The sequence below is a fragment of the Mus pahari genome, chromosome 8 (genome assembly GCF_900095145.1).
Source record: "Mus pahari chromosome 8, PAHARI_EIJ_v1.1, whole genome shotgun sequence".
Classification (NCBI taxonomy): Eukaryota; Metazoa; Chordata; class Mammalia; order Rodentia; family Muridae; genus Mus; species Mus pahari.
The window spans coordinates 24,105,635-24,131,266 of record NC_034597.1 but is presented as its reverse complement, the minus strand read 5'-3'; the positions used below and the strand labels follow the sequence as shown (position 1 = coordinate 24,131,266).

Genomic DNA, 25,632 nt, shown 5'->3' with positions numbered 1-25,632 from the left:
ACAATACAAAGCAATGTGACTGATGTGACTAAGAAGAGATTAGAACACAGACTCATGCCGATGCCGATGAAGACTGTACACACTGGAAGAAGATACCACACCAGCCAAGCAGAGAGAGGCCTAAGGACAACCAGAGTCCCCAGTCCCTTGGACCTCAGATTTCACCCCTTGTTAATCAATACCAGTTTGTTATCAAAGCCATTTTGTATGACAGCAGGAAAAATGCATATAGCCCTCTTGATGAACATGCACTCCAATCTTTCACCGGCAACCCATCCTCACACACACACACACACACACACACACACACACACACACAAACAAGCATACACACACTCACAAGTGGAGACACTGAGCCTGACATGGCTAAGCACCTTAGACTCTGTCAGCAAAGCTTTGCTGAAAGTCACAGGTTCTGGGAAGTAGGATCCCCTGTCCAAGTCAGGGCCCATGGGCAGCACCATGAAGCCCTGGTGCGGGAGGCTCTGTATGCCAAGTGTATAGGTATGGAAGCTTGGTTTATGTGCAGACAGCTGCAGCTCAGACCCAGCCAGGAAGGGAGGAAGTGCAGGTAGGGGGCCTGGTAAGTATAAACCCAAGTTTAAGGTACTTATTTCAATCCTTGTGGAGAGAAGCTGAACAGTTCTTTCCCAGTGTATCACTGTGTCCCCTGTGGCTCAGCAGAAAGAGGCCAGGATAAGCAATAGGAGGCAGGACAATGGTAAGTGGGTACACAGGCCAGACAGACTGACGTACAAAGCATGCACGAGCTGTGGGCAGAAAAAGCACACTGCGTGCATGCTAACTCAGCATGAGGTTCCGCCCCGGCAGATGTCACTCATCCCTCCCCCTCCAGCTGACACAATGTAGCAGCTAGGCAGGGCTGACCCTCACTCTCTGACCTAAGAAACTGTCACATTAGCCTGAGGCAGAAGACAAGCATCTGTTTCCTGAGCATAGACTGCAGAGAGCTAAGGTGAGGGATGGGCTCCACCAAACCCCTGCACTCAGGGTTTCTGCTTCCCTTTTGTGTCTTCTGCCTCCATTGACCTTCCCCTTCCGGAGCTAAGAGGCCAGTGGGTGAGGCAGCTTCTGATTAGGACAAGGAGGGAGAATACAACCGCAAAGTCTCCAGCTATGGAGGAAACTTGCAGGGTTTAAAAAACCCTGGAACAAAAACGAACAAATAAAAAGCAATCAAGCAAGAAGGCCCTGAAAGGACCTTGACCCTAGTCTTGGGGTTACAGAGACCTAAGAATATGGTCATGAGCTGCAGGCTCTCTTGGAATTAGGAAAGCCAAACTTCAGCAGCCAAGAATGACCTCCAAGAGAGAGGGTCTCACTATCCAGAGACCTGCGGCAGGAAGAACCAGGTGCAGGCTAGAATTGAAAGGATGAGTATCTCTTTGTGAACTACATCCCACTGTGGCCCAGACTGAAACCCCTTCCTGTATATAGTCCTCTGGAGAGGACCAACCCCTCTCCCCGGTCAAAGGCCAGTATTAAACAAGAAAGGTGGCAATGCTGAAATGGGTGACACCGATCCAAACAGAAGGCCAAGCTTCCGGCAGCCGTGGTCCCATTCCTTCTACAAGCATGTGCTCTGATGCTTGAAAGCCCCAGGCATCCCTTGAGGGCTGATTACTGGGAGTCACAGGGTCCCAGGAGTGTCGAGTGGCCAGAGAAGAGGAAGAAGAACACAGAAAGGAAGGGTCAAGGGGCTGGGTAGAGAGCCTGGGTGGGTGTCCTGGGATGGCCTGGCTGGAAATCTGCTTCTGTTCAGAATGGGGTGCTCAGAGCCTGAGCTTCCTCACCTGAATGGCGAATGGAAAGCGATGTGGTTCATGGCTAGGACAAGCGTAGGACTGTATGTGTGAACTGTGGGAAAGAGCAGCAGGAAGAGAGCCTACACTGTTCTGGGTCAAGGTGGGCTCCATGCGTGCAAGAGCTGCAGGTACACAGATGCCCCCTGCGATGCCCCTGGCGTTAGCCTTTACTGATCATTTCATCAGAGTTTAATATATGTTGAAGGAGATCCCCTAAATTTCTGTCTCGCACGGGACCCACAAGTCACACTGCTGTTTGAGCTTCTGCATGAGCCTCAGGTCCCTGGGGATGAGATTCACAGTCTAGCCCCTGCGTTGCGATTTGGTAACGCCGTGAAAAGGACGAACACAGACAGCTCTCTGAGAGGACACCCATGGAGGCCCGGAGTGCACGGTCTTCTCATGAAGCAGCAGCAACCTCGGCTGCAGGGAGCAAAGGCTTCCTTCTCCCAGGATGCAGAAATGGCCGGCGCGGCTCCAGCTCTGAGCAGGCCATGAAGGTGCGCTTGGCACTGTGGCTTGCCATCCCCACTGCCTAAAGACATCCTCCACTCGTCTCCAGGATCCAGGGACTTCTAAGTGACAGCAAACCTCCGAAGCACACTGCTTTGTAGCACCAGGGGCTGCTGTGGAGGGGGCAATAAGCAGGGAGGCCTCCAAACCTAGCCCACCAGTTAGTTATCCACTGTGAGCCATCACCTAAAACTACCTCCAGTCCAAGGGAAAACACTGCCTTGTCTAGTGACAGAGGTAGACACACGCTCAAGGGAACTTCAGGCCAAGTGCAGTTCTGAGGCAATTAGATGTATTTCCCCAATGTATCCTCATTAGCTGCTAATTCTCATTTTACAGCCGAGACGGAGGCCCAGAGAAGCTGAACAACTTGCTCAAGCTCACACAGCGCATAGCAGAGATGAAATCCAAACCTAGGAGATCTGACTTCAAAGACAGCTGGTGGCCGCCACTCTGAACCACAGCTTGGCTTTTACTAAGTATTTGAACTGATAGTTTACTTTTTTCTGCGAGATGAATGGCGGGACTGGGTGACTAATACGCTCGCATTCTACTCCTAAATGAAGGCAGAAGACTGTGCAGGCCCTGAATGTAGGTTTATACGTTATTATGTTGGGCTTTCCCTTGCAGATGGAGGTCAAGAGTCATAAGGGGGGGGTGTCTCCAGGAGTGAATGACAGCCTCAGGTGAAGGGTGATAAGCAGGAGTTACAGGGTGACCCTGGGTACATCCAGGTTGGAATCTAAAGGGTTCTGCTTTTCACACCTGTCCCTCTCTTTCTTTGTTTTTAAAATGGGGCTAAAACTGCACTGCCCTTAGTGGTTGGTGGACTGATAAACTGAGTAAATGTTTTAAGCAGTATCTGGATTGATAAAACCTTGATGTTCTTACTTTGAACCACCACTGTGATTAAATGAGATAGTCTACACCTGTTGCTGGTAGTCACCTGGGAAGGGAGAGTTCCTAATATACCTATTGCTGGGGACCGAGAGGAAAAGGTTCTTCAACTGCTGTAAGTGGGAGCCATAAAAACACCATGCAAGCCAACAGAGGTGGCCCCCAAAGAAGTGTGTTTGTAAGAAAAGAATCTTGGTGAGTGACACCCTGTCTAGCCAGATTTGACCATCTCTAAAGACTCACTAGTAAGTCCTCAGTGCCCAGAGGGCTGGGAAGATCCGGTCGCTCCTGACCTCATTTCAGAGAGTCTCCAAAGATAGTTAAAAGGAAGTTAGTGCTGGCAGCAGCTGCGGGTCTCGACTACCACGGAAGACCGAAAGAAACTGCCACACTTGGGGCTCTGGTCAGGCTGGCTTCGCCCTGAGCTCTGCGGCCTGCGTCTCAGAAGGGACCAGGAGCTGTCCCGAGAGCGGGTCCCCATCGCGGGACACCGGCAGGACTAGGGAATCAAGGAGACCTGAATAGGCGCCGCCGTTGCGCCGCCAGGATCGCGGGGTAAGAATGCGTCTCCAGGACCCCATGTAACCCTGGCCTCCCCTCCCGCTCGAGCCCCGGCCTCCCGCGCAGCCGCCCGCCGCGCCGCGCTTACCCGGGGCCGGACCCAGCAGCACGGCCGCCGCCAGCGCTAGGAGCCGCAGCCGCATCTTCCCGCCGCCTCAGCCCGGCGCTGTGACCCAGGAGAGCGCCGCCGCCCTCCGGCTCGGCCCGCCCCTCGGCCTCCAGCCACAATTCGGGCCAGCGCTGCTGGGTCCCTGGGTCTATGCCGAGCTGGAGGAGCGGCTTCTCCATCCACTGACTGGGCCAGCCCATGGTGTCCCCTTTCACCACGCCCACGTCTCAGATGAGAAAACTGAGGTGACCCTGGAGATTCACATTGTACAGAGCTAAGGCGTCCAGGAGGACATTGTAATCTTCCCTGAGGCCTTTAGCTCTCCTTGTTCCAAACCCAAGTATTCCTAAGAGGGATCCAGAAACTTAGGGACTGGGTTCATCTACAAACCCTGAGCCTGGACAACACACACACACTTCCCAGGCATTCCCTCTGAGAAGGCTCACAGCAGCTGAGAGAGAAACAACTTTCCACTGCTGCCTTGAACTTGGAGAAGGAGGTGGGGGCTGAGTGAGGATCCCTGGAAAGTTAAGGGGTTCCCACAGAAGAGTTCAACTTTCCAGGTGAGAGCCTAGAAGGTCCCTCATCTTCACGTGCCTCTGAATCTCCCATCTGTTGTTCGGTTACAAAGCAATGGTCCCACCCTTGCTGGGTTGTTTACCAAATCAGGCTGAAGTTTGACACCCAATGCCTGATGGTGGACATCAGCAGTCATTTTGTGCTTTATTTGGGGTTCCTTTGTGTGTGGCCAGGATGGGGGTTGGGGTTCAGAAAACACCAGCAGTCAAGCAGACCTTTGCTAAAAGTGGTCCTTGGGGGTGGGCGGGTGGATGAGCAGGGGGGAGTGAGGATGGGATGGGGGGGTTCCGGGAGGGGAAACTGGGAAAGGGGATAACATTTGAAATGTAAATAAATAAAATATCCAATTTTTTTAAAAGTGGTCCTTGGAAGTGGGAGGAGGAAGAGAAGGAGTGGGAAGAGGAGCAAGGGGAAGAGGAGGAGGGAGAGGAGGCAGAAGAGGAGAAGCAGAAGTCCCACATCCTTCCACTTCAAGGGCCGAGGAAGCCGGGGAGGGATGGAGTAAAGCAAGAGGGGTCCTGCTGGTGAGTTCTGACCCAGCCAATGGCTGCCTCCGGGGCAGCCTCAGGGTGGACTATCCACTCTTTCTGGTCATGCCAGTGGGCTTTGCCCTCTGGGACCTGCTCCCAGGGAGAGCCTTCCATGCAGTACAGCTTCTTGGGGACTGGACTTAGCATCAGGAAAGCCAGGTTGGAAACAGCAGCTTCCCCAGTGAGCCAGGCCTGTGGAAGCTGAGCTGCTAGGGCAGGAACCAGGGCAAGAAGTAAGGCAACCAGGTCTAGTGACACATGAGTGTCATCCTAACTACAAGGGAGGCAGAGGTTTGTCAGTGTAGGCAACTTAACAAGACCTTTTCTACTTGTCCCTCCTTGTCAAAGGGTGGTGATGGTGTAGTGCTTGCGAGCACATGAAGGGTCTCGAGTTTGATCTTCAGCAACAGACACATACACAAGCACACACACACACACACACACACATACACACAGCAAGGGGACAGCGTTTAGGGTCAAACTGAGTCCTACAGTCCAAGAATGCAAACATCCTTCCAAGATGCCCATAAAACAGCACAGAAACTACTCTGCATACATGTATAAGCCAGTGCCGTATTTGATCTCTTCTGTAAGGCCCCAGGTTGAATAAACTGAGGATCAAATGGACCCAAAACATGTCCGGGGTTCTATGGGCACGTGATTTCTTTTCTTTGTATGCATATGTGTGTGTGCATGTGTGTGTGTGCACGTGTTCGAGCACCCATGCATTCATATGCACAGACCAGAACATTACCATCACCTGTCAAAATAGAGCCACCAGCTGGGACCCAAGTTTCAACACTTCCCTGTGGGGGACACTTTATAGTCAAACTATAATGATAAGTGTTACTTTGGTGCTAGGACTCTGCAGGCTAACTGGGTACAACAATCTGGTCCAGTTCCTAGGAGGCAGAAAAAAGAGAACCCTAGATCAAAAGGATCTCAAGCAAGGGGGTTAGAATAAAGCATATAGACCTGTGACAGGCCACCTGTGTAACTAACCAGGGGCAAATGTGCCTCTGACCATCGGTTTTCAAATACAAGATGAAACACCTCAGGCCAGTCCTTGCACTCTCAATGAATAAAACAACCACTGAGCAAAAAGATATAGGAGATGCACAAAATATAGGCAGTTAAAAAAGACCCAGGTATTGGGTATCCTAAAATAATTGCTGAGAAAGATATAACTGACAGTGTTGAAAAATTTGTTATGCTATTGTGCTCTACATGAGTGGCAGTCCCTGGATATGGTTCTGAAGACAGCGTGTTGATGTTGGCACTTGGGGTTTGGTGTTAACAGGCATGACAACCTACTCTTAAATAAACAAGTAATTGAAATGAAATAAGTATCTATAGCATGTACTCTAAAGTGTGTGTAGAGACACTCACATGCAGAGAAGGGCCCAGCGAGGAGATGAAACACAAGGAAGGTGAACAGCACACAGACTTTATTGTGCTGTCATTGCAACTTTTGTTGTGCTTCGAAGTAAAACCTAGAAATGAACATTTGTTTATGTCCAATGCCCGTGGTCCCAGCTACTTGGGAGACTGAGGCAGGAGGATTGCTTGAGTAGATTAGTTCAAGGTCAGCCTCCACAATAGCAGATCTCATCTTTAAAAAGAAACCGTCTGGGCTAGTGAGATGGGGCCTGTCTTGGAAGCCTGAGAGCTGGAATACTGATGTCTAGAACCCTATAAAGGCCAGCAGGGTGTGGCAACCCACCTGCACTCTGTAATCCTACTGCAAGGTGCGCAGAGACAGGAAATCGCTGAAACAAGCTAACTAGCCAGACTGGCAGAGGAGAACATTTCAGGTTCAACACAAGACCAGCCTCAATATACAATGGAGAGAATGATTAAGGAAGACAGTGATGTCACTGTTGAGCCTCCACTCATATGTGTGTGTGTGTGTGTGTGTATACATACATATATGTGTGTGTTTATGTATATATGTATATGTGTATATATGTATATGTGTATATGTGTATATATGTATATATGTGTATATGTGTATATATAATGTATATATGTGTGTGTGCCACCCAAATGCAAAATACACACATACACACCACACACATACATACACACAAAATGTTTACCGATGTACTGGCTAGTTTTGTGTCAACTTGACACAAGCTGGAGTTATCACAAAGAAAGGAGCTTCAGTTGAGGACATGCCTCCATGAGATCCATCTGTAAGGCATTTTCTCAATTAGTGATCAAAAGGGGGAGATCCCCTTGTGGGTAGGACCATCTCTGGGCTGGTAGTCTTGGGTTCTATAAGAGAGCAGGCTGAGCAAGCCAGGGGAAGCAAGCAAGCTAGTAAGAAACATCCCTCCATGGCCTCTGCATCAGCTCCTGCTTCCTGACCTGCTTGAGTTCCAGTCCTGACATCCGTTGGTGATCAACAGCAATGTGAAAAGTGTAAACGGAATAAACCCTTTCCTCTCCAACTTGCTTCTTGGTCATGATGTTTTGTCCAGGAATAGAAACCCTGACTAAGACAAGCGACTAAGATATTCTCACCTTTATTTGACTAATAGCTGGTTACAAGCATCCTATAATTTTCTAAGATACCATGCCAATTTCCATAGGTCAGTTACTACAAGTTGCCATTGAGTGCATAATCCTCCCTCCAGTTTCAGAGATGTTTTCACACAACAGATCACCTAGGTTTTATACATCTAAAATGAGCACTTGGCTATCAGAAAGTTCCCATGTTAGCCTCCTAGTAATTAGGAAACAGAAAGCTGAGACCTCTTACCACATCTGACACAGTGGTGCATGCTTGCTGAGACGGAGTTCTGAGTGTTCATATGCAGAAGGAAAGACTACCTACCAGCTTGGAGCAGCTCCAGACCAAAAAGCCTTATGGAAGCAACAGAGGTCAAAGAAGGAAGGCAGGATGGCCAGTGGAGTTGTGGACATGGAAGCCATCAGCTCTCTGCTGGGAGTGACAGTTTCACTATCCACAACAAACCATGAATCACCCTCGGCTGCATTCAACCCTAAACTCACCTAAGGGGCAAGCCGATTCCACACGCCATCATATAAAATTAATGTTGTTAGTCTGGGTGTCTTGCTGTTATAATTGTGTGTGTTTAAGGTGTGAATCTGTTGGTTTGCAGTTGTAGTTATAAAGTTGGATGTCGATGTTAGTGTTGCTTAAACCACTTCAGCAGCAGTAACTTGAATCAGCGCAGTTTTAGGAAGTGTGTTCTTGACCCCAAGAAAGGACAGAACTCGAAGACACTCAGCACTGCTCTGGGGATGCTATAGATAACTCATGCTCTTCTCATGGGACTGACAATAACCAGAAGCATGTCCTTTCCTGTCCTGTCCTTTCCTTTTTATTTCTTTTTTCATTCGTCTGCTGCCAAAACCCAACGAGCTCTCTTCCAAGGAACTCAGCGACTGAGTTCCTGATACCCTTCTGCTCCTTCATAACTCCTCTCAGCTCCTTCTGGGAACTTCCTCACCTCCCCCTAGCAGCTGCCTACAGGCTCCTGGGTCTGGATCTGTGACCTCTCCTTGCCTGCTTCCCCTCCAAGCTACCTGCTTTATCTTTCCTGTGCCCTCCTGGGTTCATTCTTTGCAAGTTTCCTTGCCTGACCCTAGGAGCTGCCAGCTAAGTCCCACAGTTTCTCTATGCCCCTGTGGCTTCTGCAATATTGGAACCCTCCCTAGAGTTATCTCCCTAGGGTGGAAAGTTCCATCTCCCTAGGGTGAAGATTTTCCCTTCTTGTCCCTTTTGACTACACTGTTCTCTTTTAACTGACTAACCCTCCCTATAGCCAAATTCTTTTTGTGACCCTTCTTCCCTTTCTCCCTGGACTCAATTTCTTTCTTGGACCCAGAGCTTTTCTTAAAGCCTCACTGTCTTGCTGAAAACCGGCAAGACTCAGTGTAGCTTGCTGGCTAAAGACAACATACTCAGAGTTACAAAGTGTCCCAAATTCTAACAACTTCTGCCACTGTGTGAACAAGGGATCTCAAACTCCCTCATCTCCGTTTTTACAGCTTCCCACTCTAAAATCTTTTATCTCTGTGATTTGTCTGTGTTCGGCTCTCAAGAAATCCTTTAAGACTATTGTGAAAACTATCTCAGGATCACTTTGTAAATTCACTGGGTGTAGTCAAAGAGTCTGTAAAATCTGTATGTAACAAAGTTTGGCTGTAAATTTATAGCAAAAGGTTTATAGTTAGGAATTTTAATTTGCTACAACATCCTATATAAGTGACTCAACTCTTATCTAGAATATACTGCATTTTCAATTTAGATTCAACTCTTGTTTAGAAAAACAACAACCAAGTGGCTCTCTTCCATCTTGGTTGGTGACTTTCAAGAAGTAAGCAGACACATGATTGGCTGCCATTTTTACTAAGGTTTAAAGAGTATATGCCATGTGGCCTCACCATCTCAAGATGACCACTTGGCATAGAGCAATAATCATAAAACTTCTTAGTCCTAATGAGCTTTCTGTTTATCATTAAATCTCCTTTTAGAATGAGAAAGCAACAAGAAGTGTCCAATATTTCGGATTGGTATGGACTTTTGTAAGATGATAGAAATTTATATTTGCTACAATGTGCTATATATGTGATACGACTCTGGTTTAGATACACTGTAAATGGTGATAAACCTTTAAGATTATAAATCTTTATTCAGGTTAACAAAAGCTGATTTAAGATGTAGGTACAACTACTCATATCTTTGCTAACTGTTTAACATCAAGCTTCTAAAAAATCAGATAAGTAACAACACGTGTTCAATAAGTACAGTATATTTGATAATCAAGGTTTATACATTCCTAAGGTCTACCCACATTCACAGCAATATTTGCCTAGCTCCTTTTCCTTTGCTCATTTTGATAAGCTTTAGCTGTTTGGATAAACTAAGCCATACAAAATACTTAAAACATTTTATAATGGTGCACTATAAAAGGTTCAGTAAAGTTGCCAGTCTCTCTATGTACTGTTCTCTATGATTAAAATTTTTATTTTGATACTAGAAAGACTTCTATTCAAAAATTGTCATTTTTAAGGCTAAAACAAGCAGGAATGGGATAAAAGTCCTAGTTTTACAAAAGCTACTAAGTTATTATAAACTATTAAGGATAATTAAGAAGTGCCAATTAGAGCCGGGCGGTGGTGGCGCACGCCTTTAGTCCCAGCACTCGGGAGGCAGAGGCAGGCGGATTTCTGAGTTCGAGGCCAGCCTGGTCTACAATGTGAGTTCCAGGACAGCCAGGGCTACACAGAGAAACCCTGTCTCGAAAAACCAAAAACAAACAAAAAAAAATGCCAATTAATAGTCACCTTATAAATGATCAAATTCTTTAATGTGTTCAGAACACCAATTATAGGAATATGCTTCCTGTTTATGTTCTCAAAGGCAAGCTTAAAACAAGACCCTAAAAACAAGCAAAGTTTGCCTAGTTTAGAAATACTTAATAGATAGATGGTCCTCCAACTCTTCAGAGATCTTCTGAATATGAATTTGAAATGTTTAATAAAAAAGCTTTTGGTGATAGAGAGAAGTGCCAGGTCCTGGCAGGTCTCCTGGGAGCTCCTTCAGAGAAGATGGGGAGACACAGATGCTCCACCTGCGGCTTGTTTAAATGTGGCAAAGCTGGTCCCTGGTGAAACAGCTGTCCTTTACCCTGATTGCTGCCTGGACTCTGACCAAACTGCAGACAAGCGGGACACTGGAGAGTTGATTGTCCCACTTCTCCTAGACAGATAGGCTGTTTCCCGCCAAGTTCCTACTCTACAGGAAAAGCTGTCAGATCTTCTAGGACTGGCAGCTAAAGACTGATGCTCTGAGACCTCTGCCCCCCAACGACCACAGTGGAACCTAGGGTGACGGGGTGGAACCTAAGGTGACGGCCCAGCTGGCCAGCAAGTCTGTCAATTTTAATAGAATCAGAAGCTGCTTGGACTGCACTTCCTACTTACTCAGGTGAAATGTATCCTACGATGGTGGTGATGACTAGGCTAGTGGCAGATGTGTCAGTTTAACATCCACAAACTAGGCTTTGGCAGCCTTCTAGTTCTCTTCCTGTGTAAAAATCAGGCTGCAAACCTCACATCCCTAGGCCTCCAGATGAGAAAGAGAGTTTACCTTGCTGCCAGACTCTAAGAAGACAAACTCACAAGACAGGTTTCAAAGTAACTTTTTACTATTCACTTACTGAAAGGAATTTGCTTTATAATAACTGTCATTAATCAGCCTCCTGTGTCTCATGATAAATAATTGAATTTTAAAACCTGATTTAAGGTCTATAAAAAAATGAAAAATGTTTCAGATTTCTTTCCCTTGCTTTGTTATTGTTATACTGAGACTTCAAAAGTTCTTAATCGGTGGAGTTCTGATGAGCTATTAGTCTAGATCTCGTAAGCACTGACTACGGTTATCATAGTCACAAGCTCCAGATTTTAATTTACCTCTGCTTGTCTTCTGAAAAGTGCTTCTCATTGTGCTAAGAACATCTGTTTAATTTACACACACCCAGTCTTCTGGATAGAGAAAAAGTGTTAATGCTTTCAACCAAAGTCCTTTGGGGGGGTTCCAAAGCCTTTACTATGATTCAAATACATGAATCTACTGACTTTTTTTTTGCTGTGGATTTCAGTACACATTACCAATAGCAGTAATGCTAACATCCAGAACTTACCTCTTTTTATAAGCTTAAAAACATCTTGTAAGCTTCAGGGCATCCGTCAACTTGAATCCACCTCTCATGGGTCAAATGAATTCCAGATAAGTTCTGCCAATTAACACAACCTGTTCCCCCACCTGCCTGTTCCTGAGGGAGTGGTCTAGTCCTCTTTTCCTAGTCTTAAGACTCCCCTACCCCAACTACTGGGACCATGGGCCTAAAAGTTTCAAATGTACATAAAAAAAATTTCCCCTAAACTCTTTTCTGCCATATCTACCTACCTATCTATCTATCTATCTATCTATCTATCTATCTATCTATCTATCTATCTATATGTGTGTGTATACATATATACACATACATATACATGCATGTTATCTATAATATATAATATACAATATATAATATATATAATATTCCAGCAGATTTCCAATCAATTAAAGACTACCAACTGCCCCAACTGCTGCCTGCATGTCCCTCGCCCCAGATGGTCCTGCAGAGCCTGGATAGTGAGTGAAACCGCCTGCTCTTCTTAGATTCGGCCAACATTCCAGCTTTTTGGGCCCCCAACAACAATGTGCCAGGGTCAGCAGGAAGTAGTCATAGATGATTTCCTCAACCCCTGTCATTCATTATACACAAGAAGTCTGGGATGTTAGGTTTCAAGCCTGGGACATGTGTTTGAGGTGTTTATCTAACATATCAAAGTGGCCTCTAGCTCTACCAACATCCCTCAGTCCCAATCTGGTACAGGCTATGCCTGGCATCCTGTGCCCTCTGTCCTAAACTCTGCAGCCCAAGGAAGGCTGCCCTTACTCCAGAGGCTCTGCCCTATATAACCCAGACATTTTGGCTACCTACCCCCTTTTGTAGCTTTGGCCTCTTGGCTGCTGCACCTGATTCTCTATCTCCTGCCTCCCTTCCCCTCCTCCTCTCTGCACATTGCCCCACTCAGCCTGGTGACCTCTGGGACATCCCAGATGTCCCTGTCTATGCTTTATGTTCTCCCTTTATCTACAATGAACTTTCTCCTCCATTATACCTGGGAACAGTCATGTTCTTTCCTTTTCTCTTTCTTGCTTTTTTTTTTCATTCAGTTGGTTTCTTCTTAGCCCTTCCTTCCCCCAGGGTTATAAATGCCCATTGTGGTAGTTTAAATGGAAATGGCCCGACAGGCTCATAGAGACTGGCACTATTGGGAGGTGTGGCCATGTTGGAATAGGTGTGGTGTTGGAAGAAGTGTCACTGGGGGTAGACTTTGAGGACTCAGCAGCTCCAGCCAGGCTTAGTTAGTGTGTGTCACTCTCTTCCTGCTTCCTACAGATCCAGATGTAGAACTCTCAGGTAGCTCTCTAGCACCGTGTCTGTCTGCATGCCACTATGTGTTTGGCCATGACAGTAAGGGGCTACACCTCTGAATGATAAGCCAGCCCAGTTAAATATTTTCCTTTAGAAGAGTAGAATCCCCGTGGCTCTAAATCTGTAAACCCCAAGTCCCAGTAAGAAACCCCTGTCTCAGAAAACAAAGCAACACACAAGAAGTGGGGAGGCCCTGAGAAAAGATAGCTAAGGTTGACCTCTGACCCCCACAGCCACACCCACTCACATGTGTACATACACACAAACATGCACTCCCACCCACATTATATACAACACACATGTATATAATGTGTGAGGGAGGGAGAGAGAAAGGAAAGAGAGAGAGAGGGAGAGGGAGAGAGAGAAAGAGAGAGGGAGAGAGAGAGAGAGAGAGAGAGAGAGAGAGAGAGAGTTGTTAGGAGGTTTTAGATCCCTAGGTGTATCCTTAATGGAGTTATGGGATTTGGTTTCCTCCTTCTTTTCTCTCTTTCCTATGCAGCTACCCACCAAACAAGTTTCTTTTGCCTCATATCCACACCAGCATAGTGATATGCCCCACTGGCCCGAAAGCAACAGAACCAAGCAATGTAATGGGCTGAAATGGCTGAAATGTCTGCAACTGTGAGAGAGGGTATAGCATGGTTCCTGCCCCTGGAGCAGAGCCAGCAGGGCATGGATCTTCTCAAGTGTGATGGTTGCTGTATGTGTAAGGTTTGATTGTACATATTTTACTTTATGTGCTTCCTTTGGAGAATGCTCTCCCGGCCAAGGTTAATGACTCCATGATAATCAGAGACAGCACAATTCCAGGAAGCGAGAATGTTCTCTGGTGTTCCTCGGCAAAATGGTAACACTATGACATTCAAGACAGCCATTAAGGCTGTGGGAAAGAACCCTGAAAATGTGAGTTCAGGAATACATAAATCAGTATAACAGCTGTTCTTTACAGGATTTTTCAACTGTGCAAAATATAAGAATGCAGATCTCGGAGTTCAAGGTCTGTCTACAGAGCAAGTTTCAGGACAGCCAAGCTTAGGCAGTGAAGGAGCTAGAAAAACAGAAAGCAGGTGATAATGTAATAGAACAAGAGGGACATGTTCCAGTCCCAGCAAACATAAGAACGTGGCAGCTTTGGCCATGTGGCCCTGTCAAGGGGTTAAGGTTATAAACAGATGATTCATGGGATAGTCAAAAGGAAACCTGGGGTAAGTGATTAACTTAATAAGCAAATCTTAACAGAGGTCCTTATGAAAAATAAAGGAGTCAGCTTTGGTCTGCAAGAGAGAACTATCTCAGGCAGAGAACTATCTTGAGCAGAGAGCTATCTCAAGCAGACTACAGAGCTGTAAGCTTACACCCCATCATTGACTCTGAATCATTTCTTCCACCACTTCCAAACATCCCTCCTCGGGACCCTCTCTCAAGCTGAGGCAGGTCCTCGATAGTTTTCAAAAGTGGATTACCCCAGTTATTTGTTATAATAAGAGAACACTAACAATACTTCCCTTTCAGAGCAGGAGCATAGCTGGCCAATGCATGTAGCCTTTCTCCATACAGGTTTATGCCTTCATCTCTTCTGGTAAAGGCATCACTTACACTGAATTAAGGGCCCTTGCTGACCCACAATGATGTTTGCATTTATTTTCATTTTATTAAAATATAATACATATGCTATCAAATTCAATTTTTTATGTGTACAGCTGAATGCCTTGTTACAGTTACAAAGCTTTACGCCCATTTCTAATTTTGGAATGTGTCGATCACTCCAAAAAGAAACACCACACAAGTTAGTGTTGCTCCCATGCCTCCCCTTGGCTGAATGCTTGGTAATTACTAATACACTTATTATCTCTATAAATGCACATATTTTGGATATTTAACATACAGAGTTTCAAATTAGGTAGCCTTTGTGGATGGCTTCTTTTACATTGTATAGGGTTTTCAAGTTTCAATTATGTGTAAGGTAGCTCAGTGCACATTTTATAGCTGAATCATATCCAACTGTGTAAATATATATATATACTACGAGTTTTATCTGTTCACCATTTGGTGGACATGGTTATTTTCACATTTTGATATTGAATAATGTTGCTTCTGAATATTCATATGTTTCCATATAGAAGTTTTCAAGTGTCAAATTTTACACCTACATTTTATAACTATATATGTTTTATAATTTTAGCATATATGTTAAGGTCTTTTCCATTCTCGTTCTCTTTTCCTTCTCTTCTCTCTGTGCACATGTATTTGTATAGCATGATAGGAATCCAACTCCATTCTGTTTTTTAAAGATTTATTTTTATGTGCTTGTTTGTGTACCTGATTGTATGTATATGCACTATGTTTGTTCAGATGCCCATGGAGGCCAGAATGGAGCATCAGGTCTCCTGGAGCTATAGGCAGTTGTAAGTTGTCATGGGAGTTCTGAGAACCCAGATCCTCTACATGAACAGCAAGTGCTCTTAACTGCTAAGCCATCTCTCCAGCTCCTCAATTCTGTTTGCCTGCAGATATCCAGTTGTCTGGCTTCAATTGCTGGAGAGATTTTCCCCCGTTGAATTTTCTTGCTTGGTACCTGTATCTGAAAAGCAATTGATCTGAAATACAAGGCTAACCACTAGTTATTGCTTATCATGTCTTTATATTTTTGCAGCAAGACTGGAGTCTAGTAGGAAATGGTTTTAATAGAGATTTAAGCACAAGCATTATAAGAAATGAAGAGACATGTAAGAGCAGAGAAGTGCATGTCCTAGAGCACACCGTGGTCTCAGGTAGCCATACCAGTGTAGGCAATAACAACTCATCTCCATTCTTGAGGAGCACCCTTTGGCATCCCACACCTTGCAAATGAGCCCCCTTCTAGATACTTCTCAAACTTATCATTCAGCATCCCAGTGAATCACCTCCTCTTTCCTCACCCCCAAGTCCATTCTTTTAGCTTTAACATTCATCACCACACACCCAGAGAAGATGCCAGGTCACCTCCCCCAGTGGATACTAGCCAGACACCATAGTCACAGTCTTCTGAATTTCCAGCTGCCAGACTCCATGGACCCCCGTGTCCCCAGTCTTGCTTCTCATCTCTCTCCTTCACCATGCTCACTGCTGTCTTTCACAAACGCAGTCTGACTTGCTGAACATTCAAGGGCCCCTGGATAATTCCAAGGGGTGGGAACTCAGGTTGACTACCATCCGCATGCAACAGGACAGAAGCTGATCAATTCCAGGTCAGTTTTTTTTTCTTTCTTTTCATCTCTCCCTGCCTCGGTCCTCAATTTCCCTGGCTTCGTCTTTCATTTCTCCCTCTCCCCCTCCACTGGATCACTTTCATTGGAGTACACACTTGCTTTTGTTCTCACACTGGGTCACTTTCACTGGAGTACACACTTGCTTTTGTTCTCACACTGGATCACTTTCACTGGAGTACACACTTGCTTTTGTTCTCACACTGGATCACTTTCACTGGAGTGCACACTTGCTTTTGTTCTGTTTCCTCCTGATCCAGCATTGATTTGCCACCAAGTTGATTTCAAACTTGCCCCTAGAGATTTGTCTCTTGGCTAAACCTGACTAGTGCCCATTCAACCTCTGCTCTTCTCAGTCACTGGGCCTGCTTCATAAAAGGAAATGTATGCATGGTGCTCAGCTCACTCAGCTCCCCAGGCAGTTGGCACTGCTCCCCTTTTCTGAAAACCACAATTCCTTATATCAGTTGGCTCAGAAGAAAAACCCTATGAAGTATCCCCTCCCCATTTTTGGTCCTTTGATTGTAAGCTGAGCCATCTTCCCAGTCCATCCTAACTCTGCTCCAGTTCCCTAGAGTCTCATTCACCACTGTCGGAATTCTGTTAGCATCTTCATTTATGGTTCTGAGTCAGACTTGTCTCCTGGTCTAACTCAGAAACCACTTCACAGTTACCATCGCTTCTTGATCTTACCTTTAGCATTTAAAATTCTCAACTCCCAGCTGACCACTATTCCAAAGCTATGTCCACATGCAGACCGTGCTCACACAGAGACATGATCATGTAAGGCACACATGTGGATGCTCACCAACAAGCTCACACACACCCATGCATACACGTACACCCACATTAAACACACTCCAATCTTCCAAAAAAGTCTCCCGTACCAGACAGCGAATACTATTTCTATCAACTGAAGGCTCCATCTTGGCACACACTTTCCTTTGTCCCCAAGGCCTTCATACTTGATTCCTTGAATACATCTTGAATGAAATCACTCCCCTCCTCCCATCTGGATTTCTCCATCCTTGGCCTAGACTCCTGCCTAGCTTACAACTCTCTCCACCTCTTTTTCTCCATTTGCTATGATCCCAATTCTTACACTCTACAGTGTGCTTTTAAAGGCATGACTGACCCTGTCACTTTAAACCAGCGCATAGAATGAGGTATAAGCTAAGATTGCATGGTGGAGAAAACTCCAGAGAAGAGCAACATGTTGGCCAGAAGACAGGGAAGGACTACATCCCACTTGAGTATGTGTGCCAAAGCTCTAAGGTTTCGAATCTTAAACACTTTAAGAAAAGGCCAGTGTAGCCAGAGCACAGCAAGAGAAGCGGATAGTGCTGAGGCAGGGCCCTGCAGGTCAGGGAAAAACTTTGCAATTATGTTAATCAGTTCACCCACTGGCCCTGTGGTCTCCCAAACAATGCCCACATCTGTTTTCATTTCTTTTCTCCTCTTCTTGCTCCGGTGCATAGTTGGTGTCTGCCACATAGTAGGTGCGACGTCTTCACTGAAAGTATGGAGAGCGTTGCCTCCAGCTCTGCTGCAGACTCAAGTGGCTTGCAGTTCTCTGAATGCACTGAGATTCTATCTCCCAAGGCCCTCGTTTTGCCTAGCTCATGCATTGTTAACCAGGAGCAAACTTACCACTACGGCAGTTACTACCTGGGTGTATTTTTGATTATCACAGCAAGGAATACCCTCAGCCTCTACAAAGAACCATTTAGCTCAGTGTCAGCAATGCTGTCTTTGCATAACCCTCATAGTATTCTGTCTGGCGTGTTTGGTGTATAATCACCTTCTGATCAAATGGCTTATCTTAGGGCCCCTCTTCTTGGCTCCTTGAACCTTCTGAATGAAAGGAACACTTGCTTTATAACTGGCTTTGTCATGTGCATCATGGAGCTTGTATACAGACTGAGTGTCCCCAATCCCAGGAAGGCAAATGCAAGCTGTGACCAGCTCCCCAGTCTGAAGCTATTTGAGCACCGACATGATGTCACAAGTGGGAGATTTCATACGTGACACCACATGATTGCACAGAGTGAAAAAACAGGTGCAGATGCTAAGTAGGATCCCAGATGCTAAGCAGGATCCCTTCTGATATAGGGTGTGTGTGAGACCAACGGATTTTGTTGACACTTAGATCCCATTCCCAAGGTGTCTCATTGTGTATAGGCAAGCAGTCCAGCTTCTGGAAGAGTGTGAAGTGACTGGAACCCAGAGCTACTCAGCTTACATGGGCTCCATCGGCCACATCCCTAAGCCAGTGGCCCTGGCTGTTGTCTTTGTTTGCTCCCCTTGGCCCCTGTACTGGTTAGAAAGGAGGTGTAGACCGGATTGATGATAACATTTTAAATGTGTTTGAACTGACAGGTAAGAAGGACTTTCCAAGCACCGTCTTCTGTCAAACCGCACGGCTCTCCACACCTGTCCGTTAGTCACCTACAGCCACCCACTTACATACCCAACCTGGTAGCATGGTTCACCCAAGACACTGGGTACCACTTTGTCTTATTCAAGTTTAATCCCAACAACATAAGACATAGAATTAGGGCATATGACAGATTCCTAACAATGAAAAAAATAGGGCCGAAGCTTTATTTGCAGTTGGCTCGCCTGTGAGTCACTTGAACTTGGACAGCAAGTGTGGACTGCTGCTGATCCTTCTGCAAAAATAGAAATCCCTGTGGCCACGCTCTTGCCTGTTTCCCATCTTGCATCCACCATCAGGAACTCTTGAAGCCCTCTTCTTTGGATTCGGGTTTTGAAATGGACTCCGCCTTGGGGAAAGGTTCCCATTCCTCCCACCTTTGCTGCTCCACAGCCACATGAATGGCTCTTCTCCCCATCACCCTGGGCCTCTCCCCCTGCTCTGGTGGCTCTGTCCGACTGGCTGGAAAAGGAGCAGCAACCCAAAAATGCTGGAGGGAGGGTGGGCAGCTCACCTCCAATCTCTACTTTCCCTGTTGCTGCAGTGGCTGTTGTTTCTGCAGCTGTCTCAGTGGCTGCTGCTGCCTCTGCTGCTGCCTTTGCTGCTGCTTCTGTGGCTTCGGCTGTGGCTGCGACGGCTGCTGCTGCTGCTGCTGCTGCTGCTGGTGTTTCTGCTGCTGCTGCTGCTGCTGCTGCTGCTGCTGCTGTTGCTGCTGCTGCTGTTGCTGATCCTGCTGCGGCGGCTGTGGCGGCTGCGGTGGCTGCGGTGGCTGCGGCGGCTGCGGCGGCTGCGGCGGCTGTGGTGGCTGCGGTGGCTGCTGCTGCTGCTGCCGGGGAAGCACCTTGGTTAAGAGCCTGGTACATTCACTACTGTCCGAAGGGCTCTGCTCCTCCTCTACAGGCTGCTGGTCTTGCCTTTGATCCCGGGTCCGCTTCCTTTCCAGCATCTCCTCGAAGAATATTTGGCAGCTGAAGCCATCTTTGATGCCATGCTGGGCGTGGTCCAGCAGCGCCTCCAGCGTAGGGAAGACTCTGCAGCAGGCCACACAGCGCAAGCCATGGTTGGTGGTGACCAGCCAGTCTGGTGGTGCTCGTAGTTCCTGCATGCAGCAGTCCACAGGGTCCTCAGTCTGTGGGCAGTAGTGCTTGCAGGCTTCCAGCTCCCAGCGCAGGTCTGTGTTGGAGGCCATCTCGAAGGAGGAGCCTTTCCGCCGCTGACGCTTGATGAACTCAGCCTCCCGGATAAGGGGCTTTCTGGTGACTGGCTCAAAGCCATCATCAGTCTCCCAAGCCACTGCCACTCCGTGCACGGTCTGCACGTGGGTATACAGGGCGCACACGCTCTCAGGTGGAGTCTCCTGCTGCTCCTCGGACTTGCTGGAGTCCCAGGACTGGTAATGAGAATAGGACTGATACTCGGAGGACGACTGGGATGACGGAGAGCTGCTCCAACCCAGCACCCCCTGTGCCCGGGCTGCCAAGTAGATGTCATCCTCAGGGAGGAAGGCAGGCCCTGGCCGCGGAGATGACTCATTCCTCCTCATGGTCCCTGAGAAGTGGAAGGACAGTTTCATCAGTGTGCTCAGAAAGGCTCCATGCGTAACTTTCCTGAGAAATCACAAACAAAATCACACAGGCTTTGGGAAGGTGCTTGTTACTCATCAGTGATGACCATAAAACTATCTCATGGGGAGATAAGGATAAAAGAACATGTAAAGGTTATCAAATGAGCCAGCCCCTGGTAAACTGAAAAGTAAATTGTGGTACAGCCACAGAATGTAATTGTATTCTTGGATTAAAATAAATGAACCAGGAACGTGTGCAGTACAGACATAAGTAATGCACCTGCTAAACTGAAAGAAGCCATCCCGTGATCTCACTTAGAAGACATTCTAGGAAAAGCAAGTCAGTAGGGACAGAACAGTCACCAAGAGCTGTAGGGGTGAGCAGGACATAAAGGAGCCTTAGGGAAGGAACTCTTGGGGGTCGTGATAATCGTCTGCTTTGGCTGTGGCTGTCACACGAACAGTCTCACAGTTCCACTATACACATCATGTACTGTGCAGACATCAGTTCAATAAAACCCACGTGAAAACCAAGAATGGGACTGGGATGTGGAGTGGTGAAGCCCCAGGTTCGTTGCCTCTGTTTGTGACTTATCTCTGTCTCGGGTGGCCTCTCACCCACTCCTTGGAAACATTGTGTCCCTGTCACCATGTAAGAGTGTACTATGCTGTCATTCCTATAAGATTCACAACAAGCCTAAGAGATTTCACTCTCCTGATTTTCATCCCACCCCGGAGACTGAGGCGACTGAGGCGACTGAGACGGATCTGCACACCAGACGGAGCCACTTGGCTCCAGAGGCAGGTCTCCTCCTAAAGTGCAGTCTGTAGATACGCCTTGGGAATTCAATTAGTTGGCATTCTAGCTTAGCATGTATCCATGTACTATAAAGGAATGTTTCTGTTCCTACAGGTCTTACACGATTAACATTATTTTTTTTCTTCACACACACATCAAAATCAATGCATAAAGGTTTGATTCTTGTCTACATATCCCCTGAAATAGCCCCATAGATGCACAACAGCATAAGAAGCACCTGCTTTCCCTAAAGACCACTTTTCTTATCTGCTTCGTGTGATCAACATACCCCTTGGATAACAACATCCCCTTCCCCATCTACTGAGCACCTGGCCAGCACACTCCTGTGCTCTCCTCCGCGGTGTCTGGGCTGGCCACGCCCACAGCGGTCCCATTGATGGGTGTCTGTTCTTCCCTATGCTCCATGAGATGGTGTTTCATGACTTCAAACCGGCACCCAGAATCTCGTTGAGAGCTGGGGTGGGCTGTGCTGAAGCCCTCCAGCCAGCCCCAGCCTGAGTGGCCACATGGTCTCTAGGAGCCTGGCTTTATTCTGTGATGTCATCAGTGACACGGGTCTGTTCTGTGACCCTTGGCAAGGCTAAAAGTCCCTGCCAGGTTATCAGGAAAGGGTCCAAGTGTGAGGTTATTTCCCTCTGTGACCTTTTCTCCCCAGTTTCTTCTCAGGAACACGAACCCCACACACAGGCTCTCAAGCATGTGTGCAGACATAAAGACTTAAATGCAGGGATTGGAGAGATGGCGCAGAGGTTAATAGCCCTGACTCGTCTCACAGAGTTCACAGATTCCATTCCCAACACCCATATGGCACCACCTGAAATTCCAGTTTCAGGGAATCCGATGACTTCTTCTGGCCTCTGCAAGTACTGCCCTCATAAAGAGCAGAGATAGCCGGGTGTGGTGGCGCACGCCTTTAATCTCAGCATTCAGGAGGCAGAGGTAGGCGGGTTCGAGGCCAGCCTGGTCCACAAAGTGAGTTCCTGGACAAATGGCTATACAGAGAAACCCTGTCACGAAAAAAAAAAAAAAAAAAAAAAAAAAAAAAAAATAAAAAAAAAAAAAAAAAACAGAAAAAAAATTTTTAAAAAAAGAGCATAGATAAATGCAGACAAAACAGCTATAAATATAACATGAAAAATTTTCAGACAAACACATAGGCACTTACACAAGTGTGAATGTTCACGTACACCATCACTTAGATACACATGTTAAAACATACATGAACACATAGACATAGTACATTAGTATATGTTCACAGCATTCACAGTGGCTGACACACAAGCATATGCAGTATATAACACTCAGCCATACACACACCACACACACACACACACACACACACACACACACACACACACACGATCTCATATCCTATGAACTGAACCATGGATAGGCTTACATATGAACAACCAGCACTGACCATCGGCACGGCCTAACTTCACACCGTGGAAAGAGTTCATCTCTGAGGTGCCCCCCGGCCTGCTTAGGCTCCCCAGAACTCTGTGCCACTCCCACAGAAAGGAACGTTGTCCATTTCAGCATGCTTTGCCCAGATTCAGTCGTATCACCTCCTCTTGGCTGTCCCAGGCTCAGGGGTCTTGACCTTGTTTTTCCTGTTTGTTCTGGGTCCCAATTTCTTTGTTTCTCCTTAATGGCATCAGCCATACATATTCACACACAATTATCTTCCCTGTTTGTTTTTGGAGGCAGTAACTCCTCGTGTAGCTGAGGTCAACCTTGCACCAGCCCACGCTGGTCTCAAAGTACCCATCATCCCAACTTTGTGTCCTGAGTGGTGGGATGGATACCACACCAGACAGATCCAGTCTCTCTTCAAATGCAATCTCCTAAACAATAGAGATGTCCTTCGTCTTTCTCGTTACATGGCTCATACTTAAGCACTAACATGTTAACACATGTTGTAGCAGTCCTTGCCAAGTCAGTGAATTAACAGGGACTACATCTGGCTGACAAGGCCATAACCTACCTCCTGTGGCTGCCTGCTCTCTATACCCCAAAGCCCTGTAGCTCCCAGACATTGCTAGACCCTCTCACATAAGGACTTTGAGAACCACCTTCTTCTCGACTTATACAATCAGCCTGGCACAGGTCCGGCTGGCTCTCTCTCTCTCTCTCTCTCTCTCTCTCTCTCTCTCTCTCCCCTGCAGCACTTGCTATCATTTGCATACATTTTCATAGGTTTTCCATACACTTCCTGCATCAAGCTGACTGTTGCTCTGTCTCACCAGCTTTGGTCCCTTGAATTCTAAATTCTCAACAGTTCTAAAAAGTGATGGATTTATGAGAACCCCAAATGTTCCCAAAACAACCCTAATATCACGCAGGCAAACATCTATCTGGCAATACTCCACCCAGAAGGTAAAACCACTACACAAAGACCGATACCAGGGAGCTCTGCTGAGCCTTGGGAAGTCATACCTGCAGCAACAGAGAGCCATTGTTCACAGTTGGAAGTGGAAACTGTGTGACCTTTCCTTCCAGATAAATACAAAAGCATGCCTTATAAAAGTAACATAAAATAAAATAAAATAAAATAAAATAAAATAAAATAAAATAGAAACAAAAACCAAGGATACCAGCAAAAAAGTGGATCGATGTTAGAGGAAGGTTAGACCATTTAAGGGATAATGCAAATAACAGCCAACTTAGGGAAAAGAATACTCAGCCAGTAAATGACCTTGAACATTTGTATTCAGTACTATAAAACGATGAACTCTGATCTCACCTCGCGTGAGATGACTGGAATATTTTCAAATAGCTCTGGGTTATATTTTAACAATAAATGTGACAATAAAATAACTTCTATGCAATTTTTAAGGTGGCTTTACTAAGTGGTATCCTTCCACACAAGCACTAAGGGTCTTTTCACTTTAAATTTGTATTATATTTTGTTTGTTTATTGCAAGGGGGAGCATGGGAAGGGGCACACATGTGGCATGATGTGTGTGGAAGTCAGAGGATAACTTAGAGAAATCAGTTCTCTCCTTCTACCTGGCGGGGCCTGGGGAATTAGACGCAGGTTGTCAGGCTTGGTACCAGTTGCCTTTATCCACCAAGCCGATGGGCCCTTTATCCACCGAGCCATCTGGATGGACCCTTTCCGGGTCTTTGCTGTGTTAGTGTGTTATCAAATCTCACTTACCATTCACAGTGCTAGGTGATGCTACCTACAGTCCCCACCCTGGAGAGAGATTGGTCAAATCTTGAGTTGAAGACTTTCCTGGCACACACTGTGAGATCCTGTCTCAAAAACAAAACAACAAAACATGAAAAAAGAAAACAAAAAACAAAAACAAAAACAAAAAACCCAACGTTTTCATTTGTACTTGAATTTCTCTGTCTTAGTGAAATTAAACGAAGAAGTAAAGGAAATTAATATGCATTCCCCCTAGAATTAGATAGCTGAGAGATGTCTGAGAAGCCATCCCTTGTAGCCATCATAAGGGAACTGCACCTTCAAAGCTCACTTGTCTGCTCATCACAGTCTCCACTTATAAACGAGGCAAACGTGAGAAAGACTGATGATAGCAAGTGCTGGTGAAGACTAGCGGATGACTTCTGCACAGCCCTCTTAACAGAGAAACTTATGTACCCATCCAGCACTCCGTGGATGTCAGTGGGCATGCTCCATACTGCACACATCACCATCATCTCTGTCCCGGGAAGGAAACATGCCTGAATGGTATAAAATGGCACATGGAGAAACACCGATTCCAGCTGTGGCTAGTGATAGAAAAAAAAAAACAGGAAACATTCAGATAGTCACCAAGAGAAAGAAATGGTCATAGAAATGCAATGCAACCGAACTACGGAACACCATTCTATAGTGAGCGATGAATGCACTAACAATCAAATGTGGTGATGACCCCACCAGTATACAAACTATATGTGTGCCCTTCTCCATAAAAGCCCCAAATAGATCCTGCATCGAACATATATAAAGGCCCAAAGGGAATTTGAAAACAGCATACCCAGGCATGAGCAGCCCTCCTCAGAAACGAATAATTAGTTGGATCGTGGGAGACATACTTGCCCTCAGATGGTGCGCTAGCTGACTTTTCTGTTGCTGTGATAAAACAGCATGACCAAACGCATGGGAAGAAAGGATTTGTTCTGGTGTATTTGTTCCAGAGGGTCAGAATCCATAGGAGTTGGAGATGTGACAGCAGGTACGGCTGGCTGATCACATTTTCACACACACAGGGAAACAAAGATGGAGAACAGCCAATAGAGCAAGGCTCTAAGTATCTCAGGTCCACTTTCTTCCTCCAACGAGGCTCTACCTCTTTGCTAGATAGTTCTCTATCAACTTGGTGAGGAAAAAAGAAAACCACAAGTGAAAAAATTCCTCCATAAGATTGACCTGTAGGCAAGTCTGTGGGGTGTTGTCTTGATTGATGACAGACTGATAGATGTGGTGGGGACCATCCCACAGAGGGCAGTGTTATCCCTGGACATGGTCCTGAGTTGTATAACAAAGAAGGATGATCAAACCATGAGGAGTGTCTT

The 25,632-nt window shown here is 46.3% G+C and overlaps 2 protein-coding genes across 2 annotated transcripts in view; both read right to left on the bottom strand.

The window, feature by feature from the left end:
• Positions 1-4,095, bottom strand: part of Vstm4 (V-set and transmembrane domain containing 4) — an 87,657-nt gene extending 83,562 nt beyond the window's left edge. The window contains exon 1 of the mRNA XM_021203560.1: positions 3,886-4,095. Coding sequence (XP_021059219.1) covers positions 3,886-3,940 — 55 coding nt within the window. The 5' untranslated portion in view covers positions 3,941-4,095. The remainder of the gene's footprint in view (positions 1-3,885) is intronic.
• A 15,146-nt stretch (positions 4,096-19,241) lies between these two features.
• Positions 19,242-21,522, bottom strand: Fam170b (family with sequence similarity 170 member B). The gene is made up of 2 exons (XM_021204149.1): positions 21,411-21,522; positions 19,242-20,266 (listed from the first exon to the last, which is right to left on the bottom strand). Exons 1-2 carry the CDS (start codon positions 21,520-21,522, stop codon positions 19,242-19,244), a joined length of 1,137 nt encoding a protein of 378 aa, XP_021059808.1.
• Positions 21,523-25,632: the final 4,110 nt, after the last annotated feature.